General features: G+C 48.3%; 1 protein-coding gene across 8 annotated transcripts in view; it reads left to right on the top strand.

Annotated features, from left to right (window-relative positions):
• TRAPPC9 (trafficking protein particle complex subunit 9) overlaps positions 1–19496 on the top strand; it is a 733440-nt gene that overhangs the window by 161260 nt on the left and 552684 nt on the right. For all 8 annotated transcript variants that reach the window (XM_054499826.2, XM_054499824.2, XM_063669112.1 and 5 more), the window contains 3 exons: positions 4351–4436; positions 7676–7802; positions 11363–11495. In XM_054499826.2, coding sequence (XP_054355801.2) covers positions 4351–4436; positions 7676–7802; positions 11363–11495 — 346 coding nt within the window. The remainder of the gene's footprint in view (positions 1–4350; positions 4437–7675; positions 7803–11362; positions 11496–19496) is intronic.

Here is a 19496-nt window from a genome sequence, read left to right as displayed (position 1 = left end):
CATCACTAAGAATTTGAAGACAGCAACAGCAGAGCGTGAACCCAGATGCCAGGGCGCAGGGCCCTGTGCCACTGATGGCATGGATTGTAGGCCCTGCCTCTCTGCTTTTCCTTTTCAATCTTAAGAAATTGTTGGCCGAGTGTGGTGGCCCACGCCTGTAATCCCAGCACTTCGGGAGGCTGAGGCGGGTGGATTGCTTGAGCCCAGGAGTTCGAGACCAGCCTGGCCAACATGGCAAAACCCCATCTCTACACAAAATACGAAAAATTAGCCAGTCCTGGTGGCGGGCACCTGTGGTCCCAGCTACTTGGGAGGCTGAGGTGGGAGAATCACCTGAGCCTAGGAGGTCGAGGCTATAGTGAGCCAAGATTGTACCACTGCACTCCAGCCTGGGTGACAGAGCAAGACCCTACCTCAAAAAACAAATAAAAAGACATTGTCGAAGATTCCTTTTATGAAAATTACAATCTGTATTTGTTGAAGAGGGCTTAAGCAAACATTATCCAGTGATTCTCAAAACTATTTGATGCTGATGCTGCAGGCATTATTATATTCCCTATTTCCAGATGAGAAAATTAAGACTGAACGAAATTTAAGTACCTGCCCCAGGTCAGATAGCTTGTCAGTGACATTCCCCAGGCTCCATGCCAGGTTGCAGGACTCGATGCCCAGGGCCTTTTTCCTTTATAATATGGCTTCTCACTGTAGTAAGAAGTACCTGCTCATCTGGGCTGAGGACAAATTCAGTGGATGATGTAAGATTTTTTTCTGAGATATAACGCAAGTTTCAGCCAAAATGCACATTATTTGTTTGGTAGGAAAATGCAATTTATATCCCATAGCTTCTAATATCTTTTTGGCAATGTACTGATCAGTGAGTGTACAGAGGCTTGACAGATCACATAACTTTAACCTAAATTTCCAGTCTCTCTAAATGAACCTCGGTGTATAATTGGGGGAGGTATCATCACAGCCGGTGGCATAGAGTTTTAGAGATGAAGAAGCTCTTGAGGGCAGTGTTTGAGACCATTTTCCACTTTAACTTGGAATAGTTCACGAGTCTTTGTGTGTTGGCTGGTGTGGCCATCATCCGAGTGAAATTCATTCAAAGATGACTGCAACACTGGCCTCAGCTTGAGTGTGTTGGGTTGAAGGCCTTCTGTCATTTTTGATAGGTCTTTGTGGTGCTGCCAGGCTTAGTGCCAAGGTCGACTGCTGCCCCAGAGGCAGCGTGGTGGCCTGGAGAGGCTGTGGCTGTCAGGTGGACCTGGGCTGCAGCCTGGCCCTGCAGCTCCCCACTGTGTGACCGTGGACAGCTGATCGCGCCTCTGCAGTCATGCCGTCTACAGAATGGGGACATTAGAAGATGACACGGAGGGTGGTTCTAAGGATCAAGGGAGATAATGTTTCTAAAGTCCCTGGCAGCCATTCAGTAACATATTTGGTAGCAGTTATATGCCCTGTGCTATGTGCTGGGGATGCATTGATAAATCAGGAGTCTTTCCTGCCACGTGAGTCCATACAGTGTAGCAGAAAGAGACGAACTTGTCAATAAATGCCACCGCCCGGTGCCGTGGGTCCACAGATGACAGCATGCACAGTGTGTCCCGCAACAGGGAGGGCAGGGCCTGAGGTGAGGGGGTTTCAGAGAGGCTAATTCTTGTGCCTTCACACTATTTCTGGGACAAAATAGGAAGGGCCACCACCATGTGCTTTGACATGCTGAGGGTGGAAGGGGGTTATCTCCTTCTTTCAGCAAAATCACTTTTCAGGCCGGGCGTGGTGGCTCACGCCTGTAATTCCGGTACTCTGGGAGGCCGAGGTGGGGGGATTAGTTGAGGTCAGGAGTTCGAGACCAGCCTGGCCAACATGGCGAAACCCTGTCTCTACTAAAAATACAAACAAAATTAGCTGGGCATGGTGGCACACACCTGTAGTCCCAGCTACTTGGGAGGCTGAGGAAGGAGACTCGTTTGAACCTGGGAGGTGGAAGTTGCAGTGAGCCGAGATCACACCGCTGCACTCCAACCTGGGTACAGAGTGATACTCCATCTCAAAAAAAGAAAAAAAAAAGAAGAATAAATTTTTATGTAATCAACAGTTTATTTTAGATTCACCCTTTAGTAGACATGGACCATCTAAGTATACATTATTTTTTCAGTACCCTAGAAAGTGATTTTTTAAATGGCTTATTATTATTATCATCATCATCATCATGACCATGATAGGACAAGCCGTTTCTTAATTACCAGGCGTTAGCCACTTGTTTAAAGAGAGTGACCTTCTTCATTTGTGGTGAGGAGTGGGCTGGGATGCTGACCATCAGTGGTGCCGGGCAGGCTGGGTGAGGCCGGTGGGCAGGTGGGCTGGGAGCATGTTGTGCTCTGGCCATTGATTTATGTGCATGAGGAGAGCAGGTGAGCCCCCTCCCATTGAAGGTCCTCAGAAGCTGGTGGGCCTGGGAGGTGGGGGGCATGGAAGCTAGGATGAGGGAAGGACAAGAACTGAGTTTCTGGGGTCCTGAGAGGTGAAGCAGTAGGGTGAAAAGAGTGTAGGTTTTGGAACCAGACAGACTGGAGTTCGAATCTCAGTTCTCTTGCTTCTCAGGACCATAGGTCAGGCAGGCAGGCCAGCCTGTCAGAGGGGTTCTCCTCTTTTGTAGAACGGGCATAGCATTTGTGCTGCTGACATAGACTGTGGCTATTCACTGCGTTGTCCAGAGGCTCAGAGGAGTACATCGTGGTGCAGGCATTGGGGGAGCTGTTAGCTCACCTGGTGGGCACTGTATTAATTTAGGCAATGTCAACATGCCAGCTCTGGGTCAGATGTCATAGGTGTGGTGGAGTCAGTCCTCATCTCTGTGCAGGGTGCAGAGTGTGTGGAAAAAGCTGTGTTTTGAGAACACGCTTATGAAAGCTCTGTGAAAGTTGAATAATTCTGGTCAACAGACTTTCTTATCTGCTAGAGAAAAAGCCGTCCACTGCCCTGTTAGCCACCCGTGTCTGCTTGGGGTGCCTCTGAGTTCAGAGGCTTGAATCCAGCAGCTCCTCTCATTTGCTGTGTGGTTCCTGGGCCAATTTATCACCCTGTTTGGACCTTGAGTGTTTGCCTTGCAGTGATGGGGGTTATCATACCTATCTCAGGAGGTCTTTGTGCTGAGTAATGAGATAACCTGTCTGGAAGTGCCTCACACCTAACACATGCCTGCTACGTGTTGATTGATTCTGAAATTCCTTCTGGTTTGCCTACGAGAGGATTGTAAAGGGAGGAGGGGGTGATAGAAATTGGGACAGATGCTGAATTAGCTTTTTGTTGCTTTGTAACAAATGACCACAGACTCAGTGGCTTAACACAACACAAATCTGCTTCCTCAAGATTTGTGTGGACTTCAGCTGGGTCCTCTGCTCAGGGATTCACAGGACTGAAATCTAAGTGTCATCTGGGGCTGTATCCTCATCTGGAGGCTCAACTAAGGGAAGGGCCTGCTTTCACGACTCCTCAGGCTGTTCTTCATTCATTTCCTGTGAACCCCATTCTCTTGCTGTCTGCCGGTGCTGCTCTCAGCTCCTAGAGGCTGCTCTTAGGCCCTTGCCATGTGGTCCTCTCCAAAGGCCCTCTAGGCAAGGATATGGTCTCCTGTGCGGTCTTACCTGATTAGAACAAGCCCATCCAGGACAATCTTCCTTTTGATTAACTCAGAGTCAATGGATTGAGGTCCTCAATCACATCTGCAAAATCTTTCCACCTTTGTTTTACAATATAGCCTAATCATCATATTCACACTGAAGGTGGGGATTACATAGTGCGTGCACACCAGATTGTGCACACCAAGGCTGGGGGTTTTGGAGGTCATCAGAATTCTGCCCCTGCACAGGTACTGAACTGCAGTTGACCTGGGAGTAGGTGGGGAGGAGAAGCCTCCCCTCTCACAATCTTAGGGGAATAGGGCAAATCACACTCCGTGTTACTCAAAAGTGACCCCAGTGCCATCTTCCTGTGTTGCCAGCCTCTCAGCCCTGTGAAGCGCGGTGTGCCTTATGGCTCTGTACCAAGAACAGTGCCATCTGGACTGATGCCAGCATGAATGCAGCCCGCCAAAGGTGGCGACAAGCGCCATTCATGTGGCATCAAAGCGCCATTCATGTGGCATCAAAGCGCCAGTGACGGCTGCCTTGCTTTGTTTCAGAGAAAGCTGGTGGAAAAAGCAGCTTTGAATCACTCGTCTCAAGATGATCATAGAGCCTGCTGCCTCACTGAGAGTATAAATTGCCAGAGGAATAATTGGAAACCATGTGGAAAGTGAAAAAAACCAACAATACATGGATTCATTTATGTGTGTGTATTTTCTAGATTTCCAGTGGGTTCAAGGAGATGTGTGTGAAGTTCAGCTGATGGTATATAACCCAATGCCGTTTGAACTTCGAGTTGAAAACATGGTATGTATCACCAATCATTTGACCTTTTTGGGCTAACACACAAACTTCTCATTAAAGTAGGTTTTACTTAATGTCTGAGGCACACATCTTATGATATGTGTCTGTTTTTATGTTTGTTTTGCCAGAGCATATAAGCTTATTGTAAATGAAGACCATGTTATGTTATTCCTGTGTCTTTAGGCTTGGTTCTCAATAAATATTTGAACCTACAAAGAAACCTCTGATTTGAACACATACCGAGCTTAGTTGATTGGGTATAAGATGTGAAATAATAATTTTGAAGCTTACATGAGATGCGTTGCGGTTGCAAAGTCCACATTCTGCCTGCTGCTCAGTGATATCAGCATGATTTTATTGCTGCAAGATGATAAGATGATCAAGGCCCCAGGGAAGAACAAGCTGTGGAATGGGAGGATAAATGACCACACCACCACCACGAGCTTTCTCTTGTTTTAAAATCCTGATGTCCCATTTCTGTACTTTGTGTAGGGTGTGAAAAATTCACTTTGTAATCTCTTCTGTTGGAAATGCTTACCCAATTCTCTAGTCAGGGGGAAGGAGATTTGTACTGGCCCTCTAAGCTGATTCTATGTTTTCAGAGCAGACCCTCCCCACGCCAATGTAGGTTCCATCCCTCGAGTCTTCTCTGCATTGCTGTGTGGTGCTGCTGTGTAACTTTTCAGCAGCACGCAAAGGAGGGTGCTGCGAGAGTGGACGTTGTCTTTCAGGGTTTTGTGACTGGTGTTCAGGGTAAGAGGTGGGCCCTTCATGCAGGTATCTCGCTGAGTGCTCTTGCCACATGTCGGGCCCCAGGCAAGGCCCTGAGGGGACAGAGATGGTCAGGCCCTGGTCCCTGCTGCCGCTGTGATCAAGGCTCTGTTGGGGTGCACGAGGTGTTGCAGGCCTGATGTGGGGGGAGTCTGCCTGGCCCTGGAGAGTCAGGGAAGGGTTCCTGGGACAGATGTGACAGCCTGGCTGTGAGTACAGGCTGAGTTGCAGTTTGCCAGGTGGACACGTGGTGGCTGTTGAAATGCTGTTTAGGCCTCTAGCATGTGGCATAGTTTCCCGAAATCCGTCTGAGCTCCTGGAAGCTCAGCTGGATGTTCAGCTTGTAGTCTTGAGGTGCGCTCGGGAGGAGCGCTTCTCCTCCTGTTGGGTGAGGACTGACCTGCAGTAGGATTTGGCTCTGCCCTTTCCTGTGGCTTTCTGTCTCAGCCTTAGTAGGGAGAAGCAGTTTAGAGAATTTTCCCCAAAGTGGTTAAAGTATCAAATGCCTGCTGCTCTTTCTTACACATTTTTGTTTTTTTGGTCTTAAAATGTAGCTTTCATTTTTATCTGGTTTAAAAACAATATGTGCTTATTATAACAAATGAGGAAGAGCAGGGAACAAAATAAAAAGCACCACATGGAGATAGCCCACAAATCATGGGCAAAGTTTTAAAAACTAAATTAGGAAGTATTTTAAACCTATGAAATGTTACAGGGAGTAGTACACACTCGCATCTCCACCATTCACATTTAAAAAATGTTCACAGTTGGCCATATTGCTTTAGCTATTTTCAAAAGAAATAAATGCCAATATATTTGCCTAGAGACAATTGGCTCCTCGGCTTCCACCCTTGCCTGCTGCATCTGTTCCACACATAGATCATTTCACACCTTGGCTCCAAGTCCGGGCACTAAGTGTACTCACTGCCGAGAAACTGGCTTTGCTTCTGGGTGCTTCCTGTAGACAGAGTTGGGAAAAGTCTGTATGCATATACACATACATGAGAACACACACACATATATATCTAAACCCATATGCCTACATATATGTACACACGTGTATACCCCTGCATCTGCACCATGGACATGCATGTATTATCTGCCCTGTTCACGGGGACCCTTGCTTTCCAGCACTTCTCCAGAGGGTGCTTGCCTTCCTCCATCTGTGTGTGTCCTTTCTTCCCGCGTGAGAACTCGGGCTCCCAACATCAGCACATCTACTTAGATGCTCAGTCCTGTCATGTCTGAGATAGTTGCAGGGTAGCTTTGACCATACCGCTGCAGAAAACCAACCCGCTAAAAAGAATCCAGGATTTCCTCCTTCGCCCAGGGCTTCTTTATCTCAGCAGTGTTCTATAACTGTTATGAAACCTTGCCTGTCATTTGTTAGGTTTATTCTAATATAGTTGATGGTTTTGATCGCTTGTTAATGATATTTTCCCCAATTGCTTATTGCTAAACTATAGAAATAATGCTTTTTTTTTTCTGACTCTGTCACTTTGCTAAATGTACTCGAAAGTTCAAGTTTCATTGTAGATTCCATAGTGTTTTCTATGACCCTGGTTTTGTTTTCTGTGAGTAATTGCCTGTATGCCTTTTCTTCCTTTTTCTTGCTTTAGTGCCCTGAGTAGGACCTCTGTTACAATGCTGGGAAGTCCTGAGGGCCGACATACCTGCACTGCTTCCAATCATGGGCTACCATCTTGAGGCCAGGGAATCTGCCTGTTTTGCTCACTAGCAAGCTTAGTGCCTGTACTAGCAAGCTTAGTACATACCGAAATAAGTTGATAACTCACAGATGTGTGGCAGGGATATTAACTGGTGGTATAGTTCCACATTTTATTGATTGATTGATTGAGATAGGGTCTCACTCTGTCCCCCACGTTGGAGCGCAGTGGTGTGATCATTGCAGCCTCAGCCTCCTGGGCTCGGGTGATCATCCCACCTCAGTCTCCCAAGTAGCTGGGACCACAGGTGCGTGCCACCTTCCCTGACTAATTTTAAATTTTTTTTGTAGAGATGGGGTCTTACCGTGTTGCCCAGGTTGGTCTTGGTCTCCTGGGCTCAAGTGTTCTTTCCACCTTGGCCTCCCAAAGTGTTGGGATTACAGGTGTGCGCCACCATGCCCAGCCATGTTTTTATTTATTTTTGTTTATAAATAAAATATTTTCTCTTTGTGTTCACATTCCCATTTGGTAAAATGATAAATATCAAACAGACAGCAAACAGGGCTGAAATCAAGTGGATCCGTGGTGTATCGCCTGAGCACCTGCAGTGCTTACCGTGTTTAGGTGGTTTTGTGTTCCACTGTACACTGTCTCCAAGGTTCTCTGTGGGTTTCTGTGAAGACCGTTGGTCATTTTATTCCAGCAGTTCTGGATGTGCCATAGGCAATGTCTTAAGGCGCATTTGGAACTGAGCACGCACAGTAGGTTTGCTTTGGGCTTACGATGCTGCGTCGCTTTGTTTAGGGGCTGCTCACCAGCGGAGTGGAGTTCGAGTCTCTCCCTGCGGCGCTTTCTCTTCCGGCTGAATCTGGTCTGTACCCAGTGACACTCGTCGGGGTCCCGCAGACGACTGGAACGATTACTGTGAACGGTAAGGAGAGTCCCTTCATGGTTGCTGCTCAGGAGGGTCTGCTGAACCCTTGCATGGCCTCCATGAGGTCCAGAGCTGATCGCCCCTCATGCCAGTCCTAACCAGTTAGGAGATAATGAAGAACATGTCTCTTTGGGAAGCATGAAAAAAATCTGTTCGTGGGATGTGGGATGTGTGGTGGTGGGAGGGGTCCTTCCTGTGCTCTGACCCCACTGCCCACGCCCCTCCTCCCTCTACTTCGTCTCCTTTCTGCCGTCTTCCTCCAGTGAGCCTTCCTCCTGCTCCTTCTTGCTGGAACTCCTCAGAGGGTGTCTACACACATTGAATCTCCCCTCTGCAGAGGGCCTTTAACCCTCTACATCCTGGACTCAGCCCTTTTCACTTCTCCAAAACTCCTGTCACAAGCAGTATTTTTTGGGCTAAATCCAGGGCCTACTTTTCAGTTTTGTGTCTAAATTCGCTCCTCAGTGCCCTTTGAGTCCCTGGCCGACCCTCCACTAGGCATGCCCTCTCCTCTGGCTGCTGTGAGCCTGCCCTCTGGATACTTTACCACCTCTCTGCTCTAGCTGCTGTGAGCCTGCCCCTCCGGATGTTTTACTGCCTTTCTGGCCCTTCTGTTTGGGTCTCTCTCGTCTTCTGCAGCCCACCCCTCAGTCAGGCCTTCCTCACACCCCACTTCTTTCCTTCCCCACCCCTCGCCCTGTGTTCCCTGGCCCTGTTAACTCTTCCTCTTCCGCAGGCTACCTTAGGTGATCCCACCAATGCCCTTGCTTCCTGTCTTCCATTTCCTCCAATGTGCAGATGATTTCCAGGGCTGGACTTCTTCCCAGCCTGCACCTCCAGCCCTTCCCAGCTGGCTCCTGGGCGCCTCGTATATAATACCTGCAAATCAGAACTCCCTACCTCGCCTCCCCAAAACTGCGCCTGCCCCCGTCAAGCCTCCATCTCAGTGCAGGCATTCCCATCAGCTATTTGCCCTGATGGGTTCTTGGGGGTCATCCTTGACCCTCGCTGTCTGTCACAGCACCCCCACCTCCCCTCCCTCAGTGCTTCCTGAGAACCGCTACTTCTCTCCACCTCCACTGCCTCCTGTCTTGCAGATCATAACTCTTCTAGGGTTTGTCACAAGAGCATTGGGACTGGTGTTTTTGCCCTGGTCTTGCTTGCTAACAGACCCACCTCCCATCTGTGGCCTGGCAATCTTCCTAGTGTGAATATGCTCCTGACATCTCTCAACTGGGAGCCTCACAGCTGTCGCCAGGCCCTTGTTATCAAGGCCCAGTCCTTAAGTGTTGCTCTGGAGCCCGGTGTGGTCCGGCTCCTGCTGGCCTCCGCAACCTCCTCTCTGCCTCTCCCCTCCTACTTCGGTCTCCGAAGACTCTTTAGATCTGGCAGCTTTCCAGGTTTTCCGAGGCTTTGCCTGTGCCCCATCGAGTGCTTATCACCCTCGCCGGCTCCTGGGCTTCCCTCAGTCCTCAGCACAGGCTTCCCTTCCTCTGGGAGCCTTCCTCGGCGTGAGCTCGCTGGTCTAGGCCCCTGTGCGGTGGTCTCCTTCCTGACTCTGGGCGATGGATTCCTTGCTGGCCTCGTGTGTCTCGCTCAGCTGCAGCTCCATGCCTAGTGTGGAGCCTGGCACACAGTAGGTCTTCAGTGTGTGTTTGTTGGCTGGAAGAGCACTCCCTACGAGTGAGTGAGGCAGGTGTAATTGTAGGTGAGGGTGTGCTGCCCCAAGTGGGGAGACGGAGTGGAGTGGCCGTGGGAGCGAATGACTCTGGGCATGGACCCAGCGGGGAGAGTGGGTTGGTCAGTGACCCTGAGGCTTGAAGGCTAACTAGGAACTATTCAAATGAATGGGGGTGGGCCGTGGGGGGAGTCCACAGGGGGCAGAAAGAGAGTTCCAGGCAGAAAGAACAACGTGGTGGTAAGAGAGAACGTGGTACATTTGGGGGACCTGGGGGTGGTCAGAGTAGGTGGTCCAGGACAGGGTGGCAGGGATGAGACAGACTGGAAGGAAGGCAGAGGGCCGACCTGGGGGTCTTACACACTGTGCCGAAGGATGCCAGCTTTCTCCGGAGGGCAGTGGGGCTGCTGCGTTATTTGAAGAGAGATGTGGTCAGGTGGGCAGTTCAGAGCCATCCCTCAGGATCCAGGATCCCTGTTGAGATGGGAAGGACTGGAGGCAGGGACACCAGTGATCAAGCTTCAGCGATGACCCAGGGAGAAAGGGACAGAGGTAGGACCATAGCTGTGGCCTGGCAGTGGAGCATAGGAGATAGGAATAGATGAGAGAGGAGCAGCGAGGAGTGAAGGGCTTGATTCAGAATAACACATAACCCATAACTAGTATGTTCACAGATGAGGAGTCAGAGCCTTAGTCACACAGTTCTTAGTTGTTTATCCTGGGTCCAGACTAGTGAGTGTTCATTTTTGGCCCGCTTTGGGAACGAAGTCAAAAGGACTGACCTTGTATTATCAGACATTGTAATGCGCTATTTGTCAACAGAGTTTAGAGTTTATATGGCAGTTATTTTAAGCAACAGTAAGAAAAGGAAAATGACTGATTTAAATTAAGAATTGCAAAATAATGGCTGCTTAGCGGACAAAACCACATCATACCAGGTTTTATAGAAAGGACATTAGTGCCAGATGTGGTTTTGGGGAGGAGAATGTTTGCCAGTTAAAGACGTTTTTGAAGAGGTATACTTTAGAGGAAGCGTGGCTGCTTTGAATGGGGGTTACGTTGATAGGGCAGCTTCAAGCTGGCAAGAGGTGAGCACGGGGCTGATTGAGGCTGTGTAAGGTCCCTGATTTGCCCTCGAGGGAGTGCCTGCCTCTCCTTTTAGTATGGAGTAGTTTGATATGAATGCAGAAAAGTTGTCACCCTAGGCATCTAGCCATGGGGTATTGTTTAATTTTGTTACAGAGTGAATGTTGTTTATAATAATTATCTTGCGAAATTTCAAAAGCCATTTTAAAGCTTTGCTTAAACAATTTCAAGTGCTTATCTAACCAGTGGACTTTTTTTTTAACATGGGAAATTTGCTAATCTTAAATTATGGTGCTTATACACATACAGCACATCTGCCATATCAGCAGCAGCTACAATAACAATTGGCTCGTGTGTGAACTTTCGTCTCTCAACAGAAGGCTTTGAAGCATTTTTCACATACTCATTAAGTCACATTATGTCCTGGGAAAGAATATTAACATTCTCGTTTTAGAGATGGATAAATCTGAAAAGCAAATGAGTAAAGGGATGAGATACTGATTATTAAGTAGACATTTATAGTTTACAAGGACCTTCGCATATAGTCTTTCATTTGGGCCCAGCCAGCCTTGTGAAACAGGAATGCAGATGCTGTTATCCTCCCCATCACGTACAAGGACAGTGAGGGTCGTGGGGTTGAGGGTGGGAGTGTGGGTGAGCGCTGGCGGGCCCTGGGCAGCTTCGGAACTCAGGTCTTCTGAAGAGGAGCCCCGTACTCTTTGCACTGCTTCAGCCATGGGCGTGAGACCCAAAGCCTTGCCAGTGGAGTGAAGATGTTCATTTTCTGTTCCAGGTTACCATACTACAGTCTTCGGTGTGTTCAGTGACTGTTTGCTGGATAACCTGCCAGGAATAAAAACCAGTGGCTCCACAGTCGAAGTCATTCCCGCGTTGCCAAGACTGCAGATCAGCACCTCTCTGCCCAGGTAGTGTGCACGAGGGTCACAGACCAGAGTGGCTCTGAGGCATCATTTTTGGTCCTACATTTTTTTTTTTAATGGCACAAAGAGCCTGTAATTCTTGTGACCAGAATATAGGTGAAGGATTTCTTTAAGATAAGCAACATCAATATGCTTTGCTGAAAACGAATTAGAACAAAGTTGAAATCTTTCTTACCATGATCAGAACAGAATGTGAAATTAGCCTATGGAATCATAATTCTTTTGAAAATCAAAATTAGGGAATTTAGGAATTCCCTTAAAAATATAGGGAATTTTGGCCCAGCGTGGTGGCTCACATCTGTAATCCCAGCACTTTGAAGCCTGAGGCAGGTGGATCACGAGGTCAGGATATCGAGACCATCTTGGCTAACACAGCGAAACCCCGTCTCTACTAAAAAGAAAAAAAAAAATTAGCCAGGCGTGGTGGCGGGCGCCTGTAGTCCCAGCTACTCGGGAGGCTGAGGCAGGAGAATGGTGTGAACCCAGGAGGCGGAGCTTGCAGTGAGCCGAGATCGCACCACTGCACTCCAGCATGGGTGGCAAAGTGAGACTCCATCTCAAAAAAAAAAAAGGGAATTTTAATTAAACTTTTATATTATATTATATTTTAATTAATTAATTAATTTTTTGAGACAGGGTCCCACTCTTTCACCCAGGCTGGAGTACAGTATTGCGATCTCGGCTCACTGCAACCTCCACCTCCACCTCCCAGGTTCAAGCGATCCTCCCACCTCAGCCTCCTGAGTAGCTGGGACTACAGGTTTGCACCACTATGCCTGGCTAATTTTTGTATTTTTTGTAGAGGTGGGGTTTCGCCATGTTGCCCAGGCTGGTCTCAAACTCCTGGGTTCAAACAATCCACCCATCTTGGCCTCCCAAAGTGCTGGGATTACAGGTGTGAGCCACCGTGCTCAGCCAACTCTTATCTTCTAAGAAATAGTTTTGATCTTGTTTATTTGTTTTTTAGCATTGCAGGAAAACATAAAAATAAGAAAGAAAAAGCAATCTCAGGAGTCCCAGAAGCAATTACTATAAATGATTTGTTGTGATATTTCCTTCCAGTGTTTTATCCATCTTATTTAAAAATATGTATTTGAACAGTTGAGATTACATGACATCATATATAGTATTATAGATTACTTTTTGCATAACCATGTAACGTAAGCTTTTCTTCATGCCTTTACAAATTCTTGAGAAAATTCAATTTTAATTGCTTCAACAAAGCACATCATAAAGATATCTCAAAATTACATACCCATTAATTTCCTTGCTATTGGAATTTGGGATGTTCTCAATTTTTTTTTTTTGACAGAGTCTTGCTCTGTTGCCCAGGCTGGAGTGCCGTGGCACAGTCTTTTTTTTTGAGGTGGAGTCTGGCTCTGTCGCCCAGGCTGGAGTGCAGTGGCACAATCTTGGCTCACTGCAACCTCCACCTCCCGGGTTCGAGCAATTCTCCTGCCTCAGCCTCCCGAGTAGCTGGGATTACAAGTACCCGCCACCATGCCCAGCTAATTTTTGTGTTTTTAGTAGAGACGGGGTTTTGCCATATTGGCCAGGCTGGTCTCAAACTCCTGACCTCAAGTGATCTGCCCGCCTCGGCCTCCCAAAGTGCTGGGATTACACACACAAGCTACCACATCCAGCCTGTTCTTAATTTTTGCACTTATGAATAACACTTAATGGATATCCTTTTGGCCATTTTTATAAAATATGTCTTGGGATTTTCTGAAATGTTTTTAAAGCCCATTCGTGTGTTCAATAGACCCTTTCATTTGCCAGTTGCTGTGCTGGGTGCTAGGGCTGTAGCACTGATCATGACAGTCCTGGTTTCTGTCCTCACGGGAAGTTCTGTCAAGTGGGGAAATTGACAAGTCGCCGAATAATCACAGTGCACTGTCGTCAGGACTGTGATGGGGGAGGTCCCACGTGCTGGGGGAGGTCACAGTCTCAGGGAAGAGTTCTTCCAGGAGGCGACACCAAGCTTGATGGGAGGGAGGAGGAACTGGCCGGGTGCAAGGCCAGGCAGGGCGGTCTTCGACAGAGGAAGGAGAGGTGGAGACACTGACGTATAATCGGGGAATAAAATGAAACACAGACAACATTTACTCAAAAGGGATCATAGACCTGAGTATAAAAGCTGAAAATATATAACTTTTAGAAGAAAATAAAAGAAAATTATCATGACCTTGAATTGGGCAGAGTTCTTTGATGTGACACCAAAAGCAGGATCCCTGGAATAAAACGTTGACAGATTGGACTTCATCAAAATTAAAAACTTTCGCTTCCAAAGACACCACTAAAAGAATGAAAGTTACAGACTGGAAGAAAATATTTGCATATTAAATATCTGATAAAGAGCTTATATTCACATTAAGAACTCTTAAAACTTAATAAAAATAAGGCAAAACAACCTAATTTAAAAAATGGACAAGAGATTTGAGTACCTGTTTCACCACAAGATATGCAAATAGCTCGTAAGCAACCTGGAAGGATGGTCGACATCATTAGTCTCTGAACTGGCACCACGTGAGGCTCCAGTTCACACCCGCTCACGGGGCTCACGATAGCAGGGCTACAAGGTTTCGGAGAAGCTGGATGCCTCGTGCGAGGCCGATAGGGATGCTGATGGGACATCCCTTTTGAAAACACATTGGCAGTTTCTTCAGAAGTTACACATAAGTTTACCATATGACCCAACAATTCCACTCCTAGGTGCCTGCTCAAGACAACGGAACACATATGTCGACATAGAAACCTGCGCACGAGTATTCATAGCAGCATCGTTCACAGTCAGAAAACTGGAAAGGGCCCAGATGGCCGTCAGCTGGTGAATGGGTCAGCAGAATGCAGTGTGTCCCTGCAGCGGAACACCACTCCGCAATGAAGGGACGAAGGGACACATGCCCCAGTGCAGACCAGCCTCAGAGGCGAGCTGCTGAGTGCAAGAAGCCAGATGCGAGAGGCATAGAGTGTGCGTTCTCTGATGTGAAACATCTGGAAAGCAGGTTTCTAGCGGCAGGACACAGCTCAGCGGCTGCCTGAGGCTGCCAGTGGTGTGGGGACTACACTGATTGGAAGTGCTCCTGCGGTATCTCTTTGGGGTGCTGCAAGTGTTTTAAAACTGGGTATCAGACCGGGCGCAGTGGCTCACGCCTGTAATCCTAGCATTTTGGGAGGCCGAGGCGGGCGGATCACCTGAGGTCAGGAGTTCGAGACCAGCCTGGCCAACATGATGAAACCCTGTCTCTACTAAAAAAAATACACAAAAATTAGCTGGGTGTGGTGGCAGGAGCCTGTAATCCCAGCTACTTGGGAGGCTGAGGCAGGAGAATCACTTGAACCTGGGAGGCGGAGGTTGCAGTGAGCCGAGATTGCGCCATTACACTCCAGCCTGGGGGACAAAGGGCGAGACTTTGTCTCAAAATAAAAACAAAACAAAACAAAACAAAAGAAAAAAACACTGGGTATCAGTTATTTGTAAATTTACCAAAAATGATTGCATTGCATATTTAAGCTAGGTGGATTTTATACCTGCATATGCTGTTTAGAAAGATGAATTTTGGCAGGGCTTCAGTGTTGAATGGACACATGATTTCCGCTGAGCCTGCCACCAGGACTTCCCAGGCCTGGACACTTCCAGGCACATTAGCTTGAACAGCCAGATGCGCAGACTCCCAGCTCTGGCTTTGGCTGCTGAATTCTGCCACTGCTGTCAGTAGAACTGTGGCACCCAGTGGGCGCTAGGCTAGGAAGGACACTAGCTTCAGCTACAGTTTGACGGCATGCGCTCACAGGCCTGTGCAGGGCACCAGCCGCCCAACAAAAGCTGGAGGTGAGCACTGAGAGAGCTCGTAAAGGAGATTATGGCTCCAGCTTCAGCTTAGCGAGCCCCAGCCAGCGCTTCAGCAAAAGGGCGGGGGGTGGCTGAAGGCCAAGAAACGCTAAGGGCAGCTGTTACCAAAAAGGAAAAATAACTTGAGAAGGGTTACTTTAACTTTGTCATTTGTCCTGCTAATAAGGCTTCCCCGAAGGTCCCTGCCAGCTGTAAAAGGCAGTGAAGAAAGCAGGTCCTCTAGCTGCTTCTCTTTGCCCACCCCACATTTTTCTCCTGTGTTTAGAATAGTTTCCAAATATAATGCCTCTGACCCCCCATTTTTATTGTCCTGTGGATGCACTGTGATGGGGGTGCATGCATGCTCTGGTACCTGCTACCTCTCAACAAGATGTGCTGCTGTGGGCGGCCACCACGACACCGAGCCTGGGCCCTGGGGAGGAATGTGGATCCCAGCATGGTCCTGATGAGGACCAGGGGCTGGAGGAGGAGGGTCCAGTGGAACTGATTCGGAGTTAAAATGTTTGCTTTTTATTTCTTATTTTAAAAAATTGTGTATAATGTATATATTTTTCTAAGGTGGCTTCCTGAAATAAAATGTGACTATTCTTTGAGTTTTGATTGTTATTTATCTAATATGAACATTCCAGTGACTGATTCATTAAATTTACTCACAAACATTTATCGACACCTACCATGTGCTTTAGGCCCTGTGCTATAGGACTAGCAATTAATAAAAGATTCAATGAATAAAAAATGCCCTCGACCTAGGCCACTCCCCTTGTATGTCTGGAAGGAGGTACTCAGACTAACTAGAGTCAAATTTGCTAACTGGCTCTGTAATATAAAAACAAAGTAGAGGTTGACCGTATCTTTGGGGTTCGGGAAGCCTTCATAGAAGAAGTGGTATTCAACTGGGCCTTACAAGATCCACAACAACTGGTCAGATAATCAAGCATGGAAGAAAATGCAAAGAAGAGGGAACAACAAGTCAACCAACCCAATAAATACAGACCATGGTGCAGGAGAATTCAGCACTGTGATGAAAACACAGCGGGTCAGATGAGATGAGATGAGATGTCCAGAAGAGGCAGGCCTTCAGAGACAGAAGGCAGGTCACTTTGTGAAGCAGCGTCAGATGGCAAGGCCTGCTTTGCAGGGAGCTCTTCAGGAAAGGCCTCTGCCGAGGAGACACGCAGAGGAGCAGAGCTGGTAGGCAGCCAGTGGGACGCAGCAGAGAGCATTCCAGGATGGGAGTCAGAGGTGCCCGGATGGAGCCTGGCGGGAGTGGTGCCTTGAGCACTGACAGTGATGAGGGCAGAGGTCAGGAGCAGGTGGCCTGATGGCATCTCCTGTGGAATTGCATTGTCCCGCCTTCTCCGTGGCCAGGCAGCCATGCAGAGACACCCTGCACAGGGTGAGGCTCAGCAGGAGGCAGCTGTGAAGTGTGTTAGCAGGCCACTCTGTCCCAGGCCCATCTTGACTACTGCTAGGGTGCTTTTCTGTGTTGCACAGTGGTTCAAGTTTGAGATGCTTGTTAATTTGTTCAATACATACTTAGTGAGTACCTGTTATGTGCCAGGTACCTGGCTGGGTAGGAGCTGATAATGCAAGATAAAAATATTGTCACGGCCGGGTGCGGTGGCTCACTCCTGTAATCCTAGCACTTTGGGAGGCCAAGGCAGGCGGATCACCTGAGGTCAGGAGTTCGAGACCAGCCTGGCCAACATGGCCAAATCCCATCTCTACTAAAAATACAAAAAAATTAGCTGGGCATGGTGGCATGAGCCTGTAATCCCAGCTACTCGGGAGGCTGAGGCAGGAGAATCGCTTGAACCCAGGAGGCGGAGGTTGCAGTGAGTGGAGATTGTGCCACTGTGCTCCAGCCTGAGCAACAGAGCGAGACTATCTTAAAAAAAAAAAATTGTCCCTGTCTTGAAAAAACTTTTGGTCCAGTGCAGGAGTGGGGAGGGCAGAGCTACAGAAAGGGCAGCTGAGTCCACAGAGTGCTCGGGGGACACAGGCGTGCCAAGCTTCAGGCACCAGTGACTCACCTTGCAGTTCCTGTGCTGCTCAGACCCAGGGGCTGCCTAACCTAACGCAGACCACATATTAGGGGCCATCTCCTTAAACAAGAGAGTCTCGTCGCCGTAGACCTTACTTCTACCTCCCACAGTTTGCCCATAGTCCCACATTGGAGTTTCTCTCTGCCAAGAAGCTCCTGGTCTGCATCTCCTCCTAGGAGACTGGACCTGACCCTTGCCCAGCCTCTGCAGCCCCTCCCTGGGGGCCTGACCTTGGCTGGAGTGGGGTCCCTGCTGCCATCTCTTTAGTGTCATGGCCTGTTCAGGACTCAGCTCCTTTTCAGTGCCAGCCCGAGTCCCACCCAAGCTCCACTGTTCACGACAACTGGGACGCTGCAGCTGGGACCGTCAGGGCCTGTGTTAGGCCCAGGCCCTGTGACTGCCAGGTCAAACATTGTTTTGTTTTGTTTGAAAATCCTGTTGTTTGAGACACAAAATAGTGAGTCTTGGCCATGTTTTATGTTTTTCCTGATACCTTCTCTTCAAATCCACATTGAGTACAAACTTTTGCTTGAGAAAGGCTGCCTGCTAAAAGATGGAAAGAAGCCGTTTATGGTAAGGACACGAGTCCAATTTTCCTTCCTTGACAGAGGAAGTTTATTTCTTGACTCATGAACATTAAAGATATTTAAATTCCAAGGAGCTCACCTTGATTTATTATGCAATTATTTCACCAAAATTTGGTTTGGATGCAGAAGCTTCTCCATCAGAGTCTGCATCTGGAAGCCCCCAGGAAACACGTGCCTGGCGCCATGAGCTTGGCTTGTGTTAAGCAGCATTTCTTCCCTTGGATGGCAGAGGTCTGAGTCTGGAACATTCTTTTCTGTCCTTTGGACCAATAGTGTGTGACACCAAGTGCTCCCATGGCGTGGGAAGCTGTTCCGACTCTGATCCTGTGTGCTGTGACCGGGAGCAGGGCCAGGAGGAGCTGGGCATCGGAAAGACTGCTGGAGAGTGTCTGGAGTGGGGTGGTCCACAGTCCGCTTAGTTGACTTCATGAGCCATTTCTGGATGCACTAAGCACACGATGTTGGCTCAAGTATGCTGGACTAATTGTGGCTCTCTGTGGAAATCCTTCAGGGACAGGAAGAAGGTGTGGGCTACTCAGGAAACCTTCAGGCCCCAGGAGAACATGTCGGCCTGCCTGCTCTGGCCACCTCCTCTGTCTGCCCCTTTGTCCTGTGGCCAAACTTCTCCAGGGAGCCATGTGTGTGTTTAACCTCACCTGTCACATGCCTCTATTTGTCATCCGCTGGCATTTGTCCCCATTGTGCTACCAGATATATTTTCTCTGTGATCACCAGTGACCTCCTTCCCAACCCACTGTTTGCAGCCTGTGGGTTGGGAAGGATGCAACCAGGACAATTAGTTTTGTGGATTCAGTTAAAGTCAGTAGAAGTCAGGCGAGGGCTTACAGGCTGAGAGCTTGAGTGCAGGAGTCTCGGGGAGGCCCTGGCTTCTGTGTTGCATATTCATCTGGCTTGGCTGCCTTGGCCTGTCCCGTAGTCCAGGGCCTCACCTGACTGGTGTGAGGATGGAGCCCCGCAGATACTGCCTGACCCCAGGGCCTGGCCCAGCTGCCCTCGTGTGATGCCAGGTGTTGGTGGGCATTCCTCACAGTTTATACCTGTAGGAAGGGGTCTGTGGGACAGCTTCTCATTCCTCTTTGGCCTCAGCTCTATGTTATCAGCTGGAATGGTTGGTATACATTTTCCTCTTAAATCTATGGAGTTTCCCAAGGCACTTCTAAGCATGACATTTTTTAGATTTTGAGAGAACAGCAGCCTCATGGTTTATTTGAATGAATTCATCATGTAATTTTTATACCCCATAACTTAGTAATTAAGTATTTTTATGCTTCACATACGCATGAGAAATGAAGGCTGAGTGAGGGTGTTCATGTTTATGACACACAAAGACCTGGACGTGTCTGCATGAGGAAAGCATGAGGCATGTGGCAGCTCGCTTTCCATTCCTGATAGCTGGGTAGTGAACTCCATGTATGAAGCCAAGATTTCCTAGCCCCTGTTTCTGAAATGCATGAGTATGGTGATTCTTCTTTGGGAAGTG

Source organism: Pongo pygmaeus, chromosome 7 (genome assembly GCF_028885625.2).
Source record: "Pongo pygmaeus isolate AG05252 chromosome 7, NHGRI_mPonPyg2-v2.0_pri, whole genome shotgun sequence".
In the NCBI taxonomy this organism is placed as follows: domain Eukaryota; kingdom Metazoa; phylum Chordata; class Mammalia; order Primates; family Hominidae; genus Pongo; species Pongo pygmaeus.
The sequence above is the reverse complement of the archived record's forward strand: the minus strand, read 5'-3'. Positions and strand labels throughout refer to the sequence as shown.